Consider the following 17,335-nt stretch of genomic DNA (forward strand, 5'->3'; position numbering starts at 1 on the left):
GGTAGATAGTCTCATGATTCCTAAATCTGACCTCATGTTACCTTCCCCCTTCATTTGTGGAAGTCCTAAGGACATTTTTTCTCTTGGGGCATCCTCCCAATTTAACTTGGCAATGCAGTTATTATAAAGCCTTTGGATATAGCCAGCGCAACTTTAGCATTGAGATTTAGCTTCTTGTACGACGTTGCTGTCTTTATATACGTGTTTGACCTTGGCATTATTTCCGTTCCTTAATGGTTAGTACGCGGACCTTTGTAAGTCGGAAAATACTTCTGATGGCTTTTCTAGCAATCCTGATCTAATTAATACCTGAGTTTCACGTACATTGTTTTGTCAGCGTTCTCGTCACATATCCACACATTAGCACTGGTTTAATCACTGTTTTATATATCCTGATTTAAGAGAGTCGTATTAGACTTCTGAATTTAAAAGTATTATAAGAGTTATGTATACATCAGTTAGCTACCTGAATATTCCCTTTTATTTCTTATGTTACAAAGTTATCTACGATATCTAAAACGTTTCAATTCTTTAAAATTATATGGGTTTGTTGTTACGTTATGCAGTTCTCTACGTCATCTCTTTTGTATGTTAAAGAACATTTATATGCTTTATTACTGACTATTAGACCGTTTTTTTTTTAGCTAATATCATTATTTTATAGCATCCCATTATTTAATTTATGGATTAAATCCGGATAGCAAATTGATATTCTTCACTTATGACATTCTGCAATTATTGTTGGATAGCCCAAAATTGACGAAGTAAGTCTAAAACGTTAATCACAAAAAACTTTTATTATCCAATAACTTCGAGTCTTTATCGCGGTTAATTAATTTCTTCCTTTAAAAAAACGTTTTTTGGTTTATTTCAGATACCCCTGAAGATGCTCTAGGGAGCGAAAGTACTTGGGCAAGATTTAATTAATAAAACTGTGCTCGATATCTGCCTTTATTTTATCAAAGTTCATTTATTCGAGCATTCAACCTTGTATCTATTTTTTTTATTGTGTTTAAGATATGATTTAGATTTTTTTCCACTTCAGCAACAAAAGTTTTTGGTTGTGCAACAGGAGATGTATTGTCTACGTAATAAAAGTCCTAGTGTTTACTGGTACGGGGTGTGTTAATGTTCTATTATCGGTAAAATTATATTAAGGATTATGTGCAGAAGTATTTTATATAGCTGACAAAATAAATATATTGACCGATAGCTTTTGTGGTCGTCGGAGTTTTTGAAGGTTTAAGCAAGGTAACAACTTTGTCTTTGCTTTGCTTGTCTGCAGACTTTGGATATCAGTAATTGTTGTGTTTTTGGTACAAATTTTATAAGCTTTGTGCTCAGATCTTCAGTCAGTAACCGTAATATTGTTCATTATATAGGTAGATAGTGGATCCAAGCTCAACATAGTTGAAAGGTTCCCTCAGCTGACTGGTTTTGTCCTCTCTCATTTAAGTTTTTCTTTACTTATTTGCCAGCAGAGATAGCACTTTTACATTTATTATGTGTTTTTCAGGAATCGTATAAATACCAAATACCCTAGGTTTGGCCCTCTATATGTTTCCTGCACTAGAAATACGTCACATTTGTGCTAAGCACCCTTAATATTTATAGACCTAATTAGAATAGTTGGTCCTAAAAAGGCCGATCTGACAAAAATCATATTGAACGGGTGATTAGCCGATTAATTAATTGTTCATTACCCAGGGTACGTCCGATTGCGGTGGTCTTATTAGTACTTAAATTTTCGTAAAGGCTTCTCTTTTGAACTCCATAATAAATGGCTAATCTTTAACTTTTCATTAAAAATTTAAATTTTACATACTGTTGATGTATGTTTTACATACATACAAGAGGTACCTTGTGGACAACATGTGCTTAATTAGGAACGAATTGAGATACATAATCAGAAGACGACAAAGGAAAATCTATATAATATATAATAATCTATATAAATGTATACCATTTTTAACAATGCATATTTATAGCGCATTTCCAGAGCCAACGTGCTAATTGTATGTAAAATGAAACTTTTTAAGGTTTTTAATGTTTGTATGAAAGATGAAACCGTATGACACATAACCGTGAAATTTATATACCAACCTATAAATCTCTTTTACAAGAATACTGACACCTACACATTATCACAATACTACATACACCTACACATTATCACAATACTACATATCATAATACTAAGAAATTTGTTATTTTAATCTAAGAATAGGCTTTATAATTTACGAGATTTAATTTAATGTATTTAAAATTTTACAGGATCCGGTATAGATATATTAGATATTCTTTTAGATTTTTTAGATATATTATTTCTTCAACACTGAAGTTAGTCCAATCTCTGATATTTCTCTGCCAGATTTTGTCTTTCTTCCCAAGACTTTTCATCCCTCTACTCTTCCTTGCATGATGACGCATAGAATAGAGTATTTATCGTTTCGAACTGTAGCCCAGATACGATGTCCAGATAGACAATTCGTCTTAACGCTTCTTCGTTTGAGACTTTTGCAGTCCAAGGAATTTTAAGAATACGCCTATATAGCCACATTTCGAATGCCTTTAATTTTTTTACAGATTTGGCTGTCAGGGTCCAAGCTTCTACCCCATATAGCAGTTGCGACCATACATAACATTCGACGATCTCAGTCTAATAACCACACTCAATTTCTTATTTGTAAACATTGACTTTTATCTGTTTAGTCTAGTCCTATCATTTTGCTTTATCTGTTAATGATTTCTATAAGAATTTGTAAATCCTCTATATTTTCTGTCATAATTGGGGTTTAGTCTGCAAATTTTATGTTATTAATGATGCTCACTCCATTCCTTACTTCTTTTCCATAGTGTCTCCTAAAATATTAGTTGACAACACACATCTCTGGCTGACTCCTTTTTGAATTTCTGCTTGATTTGTCTCTCTATTTTTCACCCGCATGACCGCTGTTTGATTTTAGTAGATTTTTTAGTAAATTAATATCTTGGTATCTAGGTGTATGTATTTTAATGCATGTAAGGGCTTACCAGGTTGAACTATGTCAAATACTTTTGAAAATCTATATTAGATATGAATACGTTTTCATTATAATCTCTGCATTTTTGTAATAGTACCACCATTGCGCACAATTCCTCTTTTGTTCCCAATCGACTTCTAAATCCAAACTATGTGTTGTCCAATTGTTCGTCACATTTTTTATTGACAGACGATTTAATGTTGTTATTAATCGGATGACATTTGTGACTTTTATTAAATTTTGATAATCGTCGACAAATCAAGTCTTTTAGTGACATATTATTCTTTTAATTTTTACTTCTCATTTAATGTCTATCTTTTGTTAATTATTTTTAGAGTAAATATATGATGACTGACATTATTCCCACTTGATTCTTTTGTTTCAGTTATTGCTCTAGCCTAATTTGACATTTTCTTTCTTCAAATCATCAAATTTTCATGGTTTGTTTATATTTCGTTATAGTAAAATTCATATTTTCCACTAAGCCTAACATAAGAAGCAGCAGTGTCATCAAACCACAATAATCCAGTTGTGCATTACGTTTTTGCTGATCGATTTACAAGTAAATTTTAACAAACACATCAAATTGATCATCCTTTTTACTTTCGTATACGATCATACTTATCCAAATTAAATTTTCAATTTTCAAAAACTTATGATACCTCCTCAATCCACAACCCTGCGCCATGGACAATATCTGTTCCGGCTATCGACATCAAAAAAACCTAAGAAATCAGAGATATCGTCAACTGTCATTAAACAAAAGTTTCGTACACTATTAAACAGATATGGCAATACCTACAGCGTATACACCGATGCATCAAAAAATGAAGACAGAGTTGGAGCAGCAATTTATTCGGAAGACATCTCAGTTAGTTTCCAATTGTCGTCAATTACAACCATCTTTTCGGCTGAATTATTTGCAATTCTAAAAGCACTATCGTTAATACAAAACAAAAACCAAGAAATATGTATAATAATCAATTCTCTAAATTCATTTTCCTCACTGACTCAATTATACTGTGACAACCCCCTTCTACTTCTTAGTAAAAAAGAACATAAAAACATTTCAAATAAGAAAATCCAAATTCATTTTTTATGGGTACTTTCTCATGTCAGAATTGAAGGTAACGAAGTTGTAGATAAACTAGCTAAAAACGCACCAAATAACCTAATGTCCGAAGAAAGTAACATATTGGTACAAAACGATTTAAACTATAAACTTATACTACAAAAAATAATTCAAAAATGGCAACAAACTTGGAACAACACTCCATCAAGGCTATATGAAGTCAACAAACATCCGCATCTTTGGAAACCAAAAATAAAAGACAGAAGACTGCCCTAGAAGAAAATACAGATACTAAAAGAATAATTTCTTATCTTAAAGACTGTCAACTTCTTCATATAATTTAAAACATACATTGTAATACACATACATATTATTATTATTAATTATGAACCAATGTATATACACTATTTGTATCAACTGTAACATTAATCTTAATACGCTAATGCCTCTGCGTGGTAGATGCGTTTAAAAAAAAGGTATTTATATTAGACTATAGATTATATTAGATTTATATTAGATTAGATATTCAGTTTTGTGAAAGCGCCTGTCTTGGACAAATTGAAGGAGCGCTCCTAAGATTTTTCGGGGTTTGGCTTAAAATTAATTCGTAGTTTATTTTATTATATTTAAGGCAATCATTTAGATTTTTTTCACTTCAGCAACAAAAGTTTTGGTTGTGCAATGTATCGTCTACATGAAAGTCCTAGTATCTACTGTTATCGGTTAATCATTTGTGTAAATGTAATACAGTGTAGGTGCCATTACGCTACCCCAAGCGAGACCATTCATCTGCGTTCTTCATCTTACCATTGAATGATACGAAAAATCTTCTATTCTGTAGATATACGCGGATAAAACAAGTAATGTTTTTATCCAAGGCGATGTCATGCAGCTTTGGAGAAATGTTCTCTTATTTAATATGTCGTAAGTGGCATTTAGATTGACAAATACCACCCCTGATACCCGATATCTTTCGTACTCGTTGTTGCTTTTTGCAAAAACAGGTACGTTATTACGTACGTTAATAAGTATTACAAATAAAAATAAATAAGCAAGAAGAATATAAGTGATCTACATATAAACTAAGTGACAGAAAAAAGAATATTATATATACATTTACTTCTAAATTAGAAATTAAATTTTGATATGCCTGACAACGAAAGATACAAAAACATAATTATATAAAGTTGAAAATAATAATAGCTTGTACAAGCGACAAAGCATTTAAAACAATAAGAGCGAACATATTATATGTAATTGTAATAGATATGTTGCCGAGAATCAAGATACCCTAAGGAACCCAAATATTTCTTCTTTTAATATCTGCTATAAGTGTATCCATGTGTTTATGTGTATCTAAAATATAGTATATAGGATATTGAATTCCCTACATTTAAAAATCGAAATATTGAAATAAGACTCTAAAAAATTGGAATTTTAAGAATAATTTATAAATTGTTATAATTTAGATTTTACTACTCCATGAAACATATATTTTATACGTCATAAACTGTAGCAATCGAAACATCGGAACGTTCATTTATATAATAAATATTTCAGTGCCAACGCATTTAAAAAAAATACTAATAAATAAAAATGAACTCTTGCCTTTTCCAAGTTTATAATAGACACTACTTAAGTTTAAAAATAATTAAAGCAAGTAATATAAATTACCACTCTAAAATATTTAACTGCATTAACCAAGTATTTGTGAAATTTCTCGATGACTAAATTGATTGATATTTAAATAAATTTGAAGTACCAAAATGTACCTGCTGTAAAATTTGAAAGTCTACGACTAATCAAATTATTGGCAGCATCGCAAGAGTTTAGTTGTGTACGCGAAGGTATACATACGGATCCCAAAAGTGTTTTAACCTATTACAGAGTTCACTTAATCCTACGTGTTGCTCGGAGTCTACATAAAGCGCTACGCAGATAATAATATACACGGTGTATATTCTACTGGAGTTAGTATAATACCGTTTTAGAACGGAGCTTACATTAACCGCTAGAGATATATATATATATATATATATATATATATATATATATATATATATATATATATATATATATATATATATATATATATATTAGTGTCTTGAAAAAGGAATAAAACCATTCCGAAAGCTCGACAAAAAGTAGAAAGAGTGTTCCTCTAACATCTCGGCCAACATTTCTGACTGCAGCCCTAATAAACTTGTGGTTTTGTTTATTTATATCGACAGTCACTAATATCTTGTATTTCTATATATATTGAAATGAATAGAATATAGGAGAAAGAAAAATGGTGTTTAAAAGGTTATACTAGATAATATTAGATATTAAAAGTATTTGGTTATTTTAATAAGTTATATACTAGAGAATTTTATAAAAATTATTTATGTGAGGGCATTTTTAAGAAATTAGCATATAAAAAGTATTTTTTTATAATTATAATGTTGTAAAAATATTTAAGTGAGCCATGTGCATAGACAACCAACTATACATGTGAGTGACAGACAGATATACATACTCTGAAAGTGACATTTTAAATAATAATTGCGAATATAAAGTGGGGTTATAATAATATGTTGTTTAAAATGTGTAGTTTATTACATTAGAGTGTTAAGGCTGTTTTATCGGTGCATCAAAACCTAGGGACAGTGTTTTCTCTGTTATTTAATGACAAAATGTCTAGAAATTTGGACACGTTATTCGAAATTATGTTGCCTTTAAACTGATGGTTTTACTTTTTTTATTTTTTTTAAACTTCTGTTGAAAAATTGGAATATACTGTTTAACGTTCTATTATAACCAAACTTTTTACGCCCATCACTCGAAAGAGTTTTTTTTTCTGTAATCGTTGATTTTTGTTTCACCTTTCTGTGTCCAGTAATAATCGAGAAAAGCGTGTTCCAACTTTAAAGAAAATTGCTAAAAAATACTGAAATCTAATAGTGAAACGTGTTACTCATCATTGGGCTTAGTTTCATCGTTATCGCCTTCGTGACGTCAAATCTCATGAACGTATGGTCAGTTAGTTCGTGTTAAAACTAATTTGAATGGAGAATAATGTATTTGTTGTCATTAAACTACCCGTCGGCCGGCGGCACTGAGTAAAGATGGTCTCGCGTAAGAAGTGTAGAAAAGTAAGTGATACGCCCATTTCAAATCGCAGTTGGCTTGAACTGCTAAAACAGCCTTAAGTTACTGATTTAAGTGTATATTCTGATATGAAAAGCCTAAATGCCAACAAAATTCTCGATAGAAAAGTAAGGAATTCTCTAGATCACCGGAGATGGCTTTGTTTGCGAAATGGACTGTTCCAGAAAATTCAGACATGTAGGAGATGGAACAAAATCGAACATGATTTCTTGCTAGATGATTCTGGAACATGGAAAAAGATATAAATACCCGGTGATTTGGATTCAAGTGATCAGTTATGAGTAACATTGTCTATAGAGACCAGTTTTAGTATGAAAGTTAGTTAGAGTCAGTCAATCAGTTACATTTCAGTAAGTTCAAGATAGTCAGAAGGTCCAATTGTTCAATATAGTGAGTTAAATGAAGATTAAGAAACAGTATAAAGAAAATATTATTGAAGATTAAAAATTATGTTATGTATAAATGGTGATTGGATAATGGAAGAAGTATTAATTGAATAATAAAATTATATAATATATTTGGTGATTGGATATTGGTATATTGAAAAGAAGAATAAATATAAATGCTGTTTGCTGGTTTGCTTGGTGGTTTATAAATGCTTAAGAAGAAATATATTTTAAATTGGTGGAAGCTGATAATTGGAAAAAGTAATTTCACAAAAACAAGGATAACCGAAGCACGAAGACATTGAGTGGTGATTAGAATCTATATAGTGGAAAACAGTTCATTTAGGCATTCAGTGACAGAAAGGTACAAAATTTTGTTAATATAATTTAGTTAGTGTCATAACAATTTCAATTTTGAAGATAGTTTGTTTAAATTTTACATTGTCTATAGAATTTAATTAGTTTCATAAGAATTTCAATTTAAAGATAGTTTATTTTAAAATTTACATTGGCTAGGTTAGATATATATATATATATATATATATATATATATATATATATATATATATATATATATATATATATATATATATATATATATATATATATGTGTGTGTTTCATAATAGATATAATAAAGATAATTTAAAAAAGTACTTACAAACTAATTCTTTGAGAACCGCGATAAAAACCATATATTATTAAAAAACACTCATTGCTCATCATTCACAAATAATACATCATAACAATATATAAATATATATATATATATATATATATATATATATATATATATATATAAATATATATATATATATATATATATATATATATATATATATATATAAATATATATATATATATATATATATATATATATATATATATATATATATATATATGTATATACAGATTGAACGAATTTAAAACGGAACATACGAAATCAATCTCCGCTCTAGGGGGTTGGCCAACAAAAGGTTGCCAAATAATTATATTATAAAAATCCAATACTTCAGCGGACTGATGGATTCTGAACTCATTCAAGAACAAGTCAAAACTCCACCCAAATAGGTTGCCCCGCCCATCACGTATAAAAATTGAAAGCTACTATTGTCTGTTTAAGCAGTGTTGCCAACCGGAGGAAAATGTTCGTTATTTAATTTATTTTTGTCACGTTTGATGAGAGAAATCACATGCCATGAAATTCGATCAATAACGAATTCAATAACGACATATTTCAGTTGAGTCAATTTATCTTTACCCGTGCGTCATGATTTAAAGCATAAGAAAATCAGTCGGAAATTTACTCAACGCAACAGCAAGTGACAGAAAGTGGTTAGGACAATCTGTCTAAATAAGGTTAACTTTAAGGTAAATTAAGGGCAAAATAAAATACACTTACCATAAAATTTTCAACTGCAATATAAAGTTAGTTGTGAAAATAACTGTTTGTGTAATATAAATAATTCCAAAATGTAAAAACAGGACAAAAAATAGCAAAATAGTCAACAAACTGACAGCCACAAAAGTAAACAAACCAGAAACGTCAAAAATTGTACTTACAATCTGAAAACGTCCAAGCGTCTTTTTTCTACCTATCTCTTTTCGATGTACTGACTGTAGAGCGTTCATAAAAATAACATGTGTCTTTACTTAATAACAGGCGGTAGCTGGTTTATCCTTAGTTTCATGCGTGGAAGACAATGATGCTAGATAAAAAGTATGTGTTTTATCTCGCCAGGTATTAATGACGCACGGGTAAAGATCCGTGGACTCAACTGTATAAGAAGGCACAAAATGGCCTGTTGAAATATAAAAAAGTTTGTTTTTTTTTACAAATATTCATATTATATTAATTTCTAGTTAAGTTAGCTGTTGTTTTTATTAAACAAGAATCCTAAATTATATAAATTTGTATGATAATTATGTAAATTAATTCTATTATAGTACCTATTTGATATTAAATATATTTTGTTCATGTTTTTTTTTTTAATTAACAAGTTGAATAAAATATTTTTTTTAATGTATTTTTATTACCTTCAGAAACTACCAAGATAAAAATTTTTAACATAATTTTGCAAAAATTTTAACTTAATTTTGCAAAAATGTTAACATAATTTTTGGCAAAATCTGATAATTTTAGCAGCTGTTAACATAATTTCATATCGTGACATCGGCAACACTGGCTCCGTGTCACACTCGGCTCTCAGCTCAGTGAGCGAGCTCAGCCAGTAATCAATGATCCACGGAAGGAGTATGTCGAACAATTTATATGAAACGGATATTTTTACGCACCTATCACGTTTTATGCTCGAAAAATTATTTGTAAAATCGATTTACAAATAATTCTTCTTAATAAAATAGGTTTGTAATTGCTTTTTGCCGTAACGGTTTGGAAAATAAAAAATAAATTCGTAAAAAAAACAAAATATAAACTCTAAAAGAATCTTGAAACTTACTTAGGTAAATCTTAAAAGAAACAAAACTTAATTTCTAAAAGAAACTTCTAAAGATAAAATTCTAAAAACAACTAAAAAAACCTATTTAGGCACAAAATTTAATGGAGTAAAGGTTCAAATAATCCACCTTGAACATCCGAACAATAGGTGAATCTATCATACAAAGAAGCTCTTGTATTTCTGAGTTGATCAGGCGTAACGTCGGCACAATGTTGGATAATTTTCGCCCTTAACTCCATTAAATTTTCGGCACGTTCAAAAGTGTGCCGATAAATCTTTGATTTAAGAAACCCCCAAAAAAAGAAATCATTTGGGGAGAAATCTGCTGATCTTGGAGGCCACTTGATTGTACCGTTTGTCGCAATTAACCGGTTTGGAAATGTCCTTTGGAGATATTCGGTAACTGCCCTTGTATTATGACTGGGACATCCGTCATGCTGGTACCAAATATCTCCAAAATTCATATTAGGAAGTTGCTGAATAGCCGGAACGATTTGATTTTGTAGCAGTTCGAGGTATTTAATGCCGTTCAGGTTGCCCTCAATAAAAAAAGGACCTATTACATAATCGCCCAATATACCCATCCAAACATTAAGTTTTTGTGGGTATTGTGTGCGCACGGGAATACTTAGATGTTTATTTTCCCGAGACCAATATCGAACAATGGATGGATTGTGTTTCCTGTGAAGAGAAAATGTCGATTCATCAGTAAATAAAATGTTCTTTAAAAAATTTTCGTCAGCATTTTGCTTTTCCATCATCTCTTCACAGAATACCATTCGTCTAGTATTGTCCTCGGGAAAAAGTTCTTGAGTTGTTCGAACTTTATAGTAACGATATCCATTTCTTTTTAAAATACCTCGAACAGTGTTTTTGCTTAAGTTTACTTGTTCAGCAATTTCCCTGCTTGAACACGGCTGACTGGCCTCAACAACAAAACAAACATCAACTTCATTATTTATACATTGTTCACTTTTTTGACGAACAGGTGGTTCACCAAGATTGTTACACTTGTGGCAGTTTTGAATACATCCACATTTGCGAAATTTTTGAATTATTCTCTCAACTGTGGAAATCGAAGGAACCGGCCTATTAGCAAAAGAAACAACGAATAAATTAACTATATCTCGAATCGAGTGACCTCCAAAATACCAAGTTAAAATTTGTAGTTTTTCTTCAATTTTATACATTTTAATATATTTACGAAAATATTTTATTTTCACGCTACGGACCTACAGCCTAGAATCACTGTGAAAACTAGACTAAACAAGCAGTTATTATGCTGTCAAACCACATATCGCTTCCTTAGTTATCTAAGCAGTCAGATGGGTATTTTGAGCGGTGTTGCCAATCTCATTCCTCTAGATGTTTTTCAAATAAGGTGTTAACCATAATAACCAAATATTTACAGAAAAGAAAGGAAATAACTACAAACCACTAAGTTTATTTTTGTTATTAGTCTGTTGTAGTAGATTGGTAAATACAATGAAAAATATAGGCAAATATTTATTTAAAGATACGAAGAAGATAAAACTCTCAAAAAGATCCGCAAATCGGATTATTACACAACGATTGGCAACATTGACTTTGGGCGGTGCTAAAGACTATGGTGCGTCCTAAAAGGAGACAGATAGTTGAACGATATTTTAATGTCTATCACCGGGTATGGATTTATTTTTGTCCAAGTTTTATATTGGACCACTATTTCAAATGCAGTTCAAACAGACATATATTAAATTGTATGTTCCGTTTTAAATTCGTTCAATCTGTATATATATATATATATATATATATATATTAAATTCATATATCGATCATATTTTTTGAAATATTACTTTGTAGGGTCCTACGTGTGTAGAACTTAACCAAAAAAAATGGTTTTATATCCGTTTACTCAAGACGAATTATACTAATTGCTAATTAAAAAACTGAAAAATACGCGATCTTGTGGATCTGGTACATCGACATTATTAATTTAATTCGAGCATATTGCATGCATATTTAGCCACTATGAGCCACTAGAACACCAAGAATAACTCTTCAATATTTCCTCGAATTTAGTGTCTACAATTTGGAACTTATGCAATAGATAGAAGTAGATTGCAAAATATATCTAGTTGTTAGGTCGTGTACAAAAAATTTAACAGAATACAGAAGTAAGAATGACAAAGGGTAATATGGTTATGGAAATGGATGACTAATAGAGAGGCAAGGATAGGATATATGTTAAAAAAAAAATGGCAAGCAATAAAAAAAGTGAAATAAACCAAAAAATTTCATACCTGTACGAATCCGACGAGGCTCCTACAATACTTGGCGTAATATTATTTGGTGTGGCTTCTACTCTCTCACTAGGAAACATCGTACTTTTAGTAAAAACTTGAATCGGTCTTCGGAAACCCTTGGAATTATGGAAAGGATAGCCCAAAATTTCACCTTTAGCAAATCCTACAGCTGGGGACAAAAGATATTCCCTGAACTTTTCTGGGAAAAATTCGATTGAGTTGTAGTTTTTGAAAATTGTTTCCTATAAAACAAATATTAAAATTATATAAATCTCAACTATCCTTAAAAATAATTGTTTTGTATTAGTGTATCATTCAAGCAGCATGTTATTAAATCCATTAAAAGAAACAAAATTTGGTAAAAAATAATAGTGTTTTAATATCCAAAAACCTGTCATGTAAAAGTAACTTGCCTCACCTTTTGGTAGATGGGATTGGGGTGCAAGAATAATAGGCCATTGAAATGTTACATTTTTTACGCCTTAGCGTGCATTTCTTAGAGGGCGAATCTTTTTTATGTGTTGGGAGGGTAAGTATAAACTTAAGTTCAAGTTTGTGTGATTGCCACTTGTATCTCGTAAACCAGCAACCATACATAAACTTTTATCAGACATTATTTGTAGCAAATTAAATTGTCTACAAATTTATTCCTATTATTTTTTATGGTAAAATGGAAAATAAAAAAGTTATTAACCAACATACATATAAAAATTTTTGAAAAATTTTCTTTCCGGCCTTAACTTTTTTTCTAGTCATTTTACAATAAAATAATGTCAGAGCAATATTAGGAGGTTTTTGTAACAAATCATTATATCATAACAAAATTTTTTACAGCACTCCGAAGTTGACCGGGATTTTGAGTATTTTTTGAAAAATTTTCTTTCCGGCCTTAACTTTTTTTCTAGTCATTTTACAATAAAATAATGTCAGAGCAATATTAGGAGGTTTTTGTAACAAATCATTATATCATAACAAAATTTTTTACAGCACTCCGAAGTTGACCGGGATTTTGAGTACTCATAAAAATACAATAAAAACGAACCATTAGACTTAGTTTTCTATTATACATATTTTTTTATTCATATAAAACCATCAGGTCGACCAGGTCGAATCTGACGCAGATACAGTCATCATCCGTTCTGCGCTTGTTGCATTCCAATCCTATGACTATATGACTGTCGTAGCAGAGGACATTGACATTCTTGTCTTGCTCTCGGCAATTAGTTATATGGTGGAAATAAAAATGATTCTCTAATAGCATGAGATACAAACCCTTTCGTTTAAAACAAACAAACAAACAAACAGTTTTTAACAGTCCCATTCAAATCTCTCCCTGTCCTTTGTGTATTGATTGCGACTCATAAGAAGCGTGTTGAGGAAACCCACTTTTCAGCTTGTAGGTTAGATATTATGTGTTGAATTGTGTATGGTTGGTGACGAGTGTGTGCCCTCAGGGTTTGTGTGTTTTACCATTTATATTTACAATCGACCTAAATGCAAAATTAAAGAAGTTACTTTAGTTTGCAAGAGCCGTTAATGCATCATAACTATGAAAAATGTCGTCAACATTTACCCCAGTCAAGTGTACTGGTGTGCTTAATTTACAAACAAATACAGTAATGTTAAATGTATATAAGCTGTTGTACATTAAACATAGAGCAAATGAACATCAAATGTCGCTTTCTATGTTAGAACTATAATCTCAACATGTGCCAATATGACAGGAGTGAATAAATCTACTGTTTACACACTTCTACGGGAAAGAAAAAATGGAAATGAAAGAAAAAATTGATGAGCGTATGCAACATATAATAAGACGAAAAGGGGATGGCTTTTATCAATAATAGAAGGGGATATCAATTATAAAGAGATCTCAACACGTAGCAGCATTCTAAGGATTGTATAGGAAAATGAAGTTTGCCCCACATAAAACGAAAAACCATGTGGAAAATATCATAAATTAATCTTTTCTCAGTAGAAACAAAATTGTAAGTCGGTGTTAATCGGCAACGAACATAAAGAGGTACAGTAGGCTGTACTGTAGACTCGCACGAAGCGTCATACTATGTTTTCTGTATATTTAAAATTTAAACAATATTTTTTAAATTTTAATAATAAAATATTAGAATTCTAACGCATTCAACTGTAGATATTTACATGCCTATTTTATCTACCATTCGCATATTTTCCGAATAATCGATGACAGATTCGAGTTTCATCACGTTTTCTCCTCGATTATTATTTGTTGACCATCGTGAATTCTTGTCAGCATATAGATAAAATATTGTTACTAGTCCTCATGTCGAAAGTTCCACGCGGTACTTGTTGCGGAAATTTTGAAAAATATTTTCGGTTTCGTTTTACTATAAAACCAATGTTTTTATCGTGTACTTAGCTAAAATTGGACTTGACTACCAATACAATATAATATGTCCTTTATTTCATATTTCATTATAAAATATTTTACTACCCTATCACTAAATCCTAATAAATTGTCCCTCACTATATCTAATGTACATGTAACACCTGTATAAACTAATAAATCTACTAGCCCAGGGAAATAAGCCTTTTTCGTGACACTGATCCGATCAGGCAAACGATAATTGTTTTGAGTAGTATGGTCCTCTATAACCAAAACCTAAATGTTTCCTGCAATCGATTTTTTGGACTTAATTAGTTATTATCAAATTATGGTCAAAAAATAGTTAATTTTCACTTTTTTCGTCTATCAGCAAAAAGTGAAGCATTTGAAACAAATTTGAGAGTAATAAATTTGTCATATAAAAACCTTCAAAATAGCGTTGTTTAAATGTTTCTATCCTTATTTGTTGCTTAGAAAGTTGTAAAATTACTCAAAAATTTTGATTTTTTATAAATGTTAATAACTTTTTAAAAATAACCCTATAACCTTCATATTACATGGAATGTTAGGCCTTGTAATGCTTAAAATATGATCAAAACTGCAAACCGATAGGTCACACAGTTTGTGTGATTTAATTTGTTTATCCCGAATTAATTTTTTTGCAAGAATATAAGTGAGAAAAATATATAGTTATAGTAATTATATGGCCAGATTCTGTAAGAAGAAAATATATTCCATTAATATCATCTAAAAAAGATAAAAGGAAAACAAGTTTAAATATTGCAAAACAATTTTGCAAAAACATGTCGATTTTTGGCTTATAACCAATCAGAATAACTTTTTAACCATTGCCTACAAAAAAATTATTTTTTCATACTTAGAAAGCCTGCATTTTTTCACAGTTTTAAAAGGAAAAACAGTTGTAGGACAATTTTGAACGAAGTTATTCCTTTTTTTTTAATTGGTAGAAGATTTGTTTATAATAATTAAAAGATCTTATTGGGGTCATTTAAAAGAACATACTTTAAAGTTTTATTGTACAAAATTCGGAAAAGATTGCCTCTTAATGGAATCGTTCACAAAGCTTCACAATGTGGTCCCCAAAATCGGCCGACTTGAAGGAGTTGTTAACTGTATCTCTGGTTCTTTTGTTTGGATTTCGACGTTTATTTTTTTAATTTGTATATATACGTATATATACAGTGTAGGTAAAACTTTATGGTCGGTATGTATCTTACGTGAGATGGAGTGAGAAACACCTATTTAAAAAGAGAGAGGTATATTAGGTCAGCCCATTATATCGTCGAAATAGCATTAGTGGAACTAAGAAAAGAGGAGAAGTTCAACATTGCCAAACTTATTGGTTTTATTTGACCTGTTGTCTTTTTAGCATTTTAACAACATTCTAAGATAATCAAATTTGGGCGAATTGATTTAAACGGCAACTTACTGTTTTTTATTTTAAATTTGCCACAATTTTTCTTTTCAATAAGTTTAATTTAACATTTTGATTTCCACTTCGGAAATCGTTTTATGTAAATAAAATTTATTAATGTTTCGTATTTTAAGTACGATTTCCGAATTGGAAATCTAAACATCAAAATAAGCTTATTTTAAAGTCACGTTGTGTCTTATTCGCAATAAAAATAATAAATTGAAATATCAAACCACAATAAAAAACCTTCATACGAAATTATTTGGCAACGTCTCATGTCGCGTAGTCAAAGCACCGAATCAAAGTAGAACACAGGTAACGAATGAATAGAAGTGGGCATTCTTTTTTTTTTTTTCGAATCCTGAGAAAACTAATAAATATTTTTGAAAAATTTAAACGCAGAATGAAAGAATACATTATTACCGAGGGCCGAAAGTCTCCGAAAACTTCTATAATGTTTATTTTAATAAGTTACAGGGGCGAAAAAAGAGAAAATTTAGTGTGATTTTGAATTTTAAGTATCTCATTCAAAAAAACTTTTTGTTTATTTCGGCCCTCGGCAATAAGGTCACCTTTCATTCTGCGTTTAAATTTTTCAAAAATATTTGTTAGTTTTCTCAGGATTCGAAAAAAATGAATACATTTAAAAAGCATTGGCCTGAAATTTTGCGCCTACGCTCTTAACGCAACTAAACCGATTTTCGTAAACAATAACTATGATTGTTTAACAGTAGTTTCAAGTAAGAGAGTACTTACATAAACAAACATAATGGCTATTATCGTTTATGTGTATATTTATTGAAGTGAAAGAAACTAATCAAGGATATATTTATTATATCTTGAAAAATAAACTAAACAATACAAATAGTAAATCGTACTTACATTTACATTACACGTTATTATTAAATCGCGAATCGTCTAAATTGACATTTAAAAACGTAAGTTTTTCTACTTTACTTCTTGTTAACCGTGTTCTTCTTTTATTTAAAATTAAAACCAGATTTTGAACATGTGTTCACATTTACAATACTTTTTGCTAAACCCGATATTAGTAATTGTACTACGTCGGATACTATGGATGTAAGTAGTCTTCATTATTTAAATTTGGTCCAAGTCTAAGTCCGTATTAACTAATACAAAAGTGGAACGGATTGCCTCTTCTATC

General features: G+C 30.2%; 1 protein-coding gene across 3 annotated transcripts in view; it reads right to left on the bottom strand.

The window, feature by feature from the left end:
- LOC140434715 (7SK snRNA methylphosphate capping enzyme-like) overlaps window positions 1-17,335 on the bottom strand; it is a 180,682-nt gene that overhangs the window by 85,950 nt on the left and 77,397 nt on the right. For all 3 annotated transcript variants that reach the window (XM_072523179.1, XM_072523178.1, XM_072523180.1), the window contains one exon: window positions 12,371-12,615. In XM_072523179.1, coding sequence (XP_072379280.1) covers window positions 12,371-12,615 — 245 coding nt within the window. The remainder of the gene's footprint in view (window positions 1-12,370; window positions 12,616-17,335) is intronic.

Source organism: Diabrotica undecimpunctata, chromosome 2, assembly GCF_040954645.1.
Source record: "Diabrotica undecimpunctata isolate CICGRU chromosome 2, icDiaUnde3, whole genome shotgun sequence".
Classification (NCBI taxonomy): domain Eukaryota; kingdom Metazoa; phylum Arthropoda; class Insecta; order Coleoptera; family Chrysomelidae; genus Diabrotica; species Diabrotica undecimpunctata.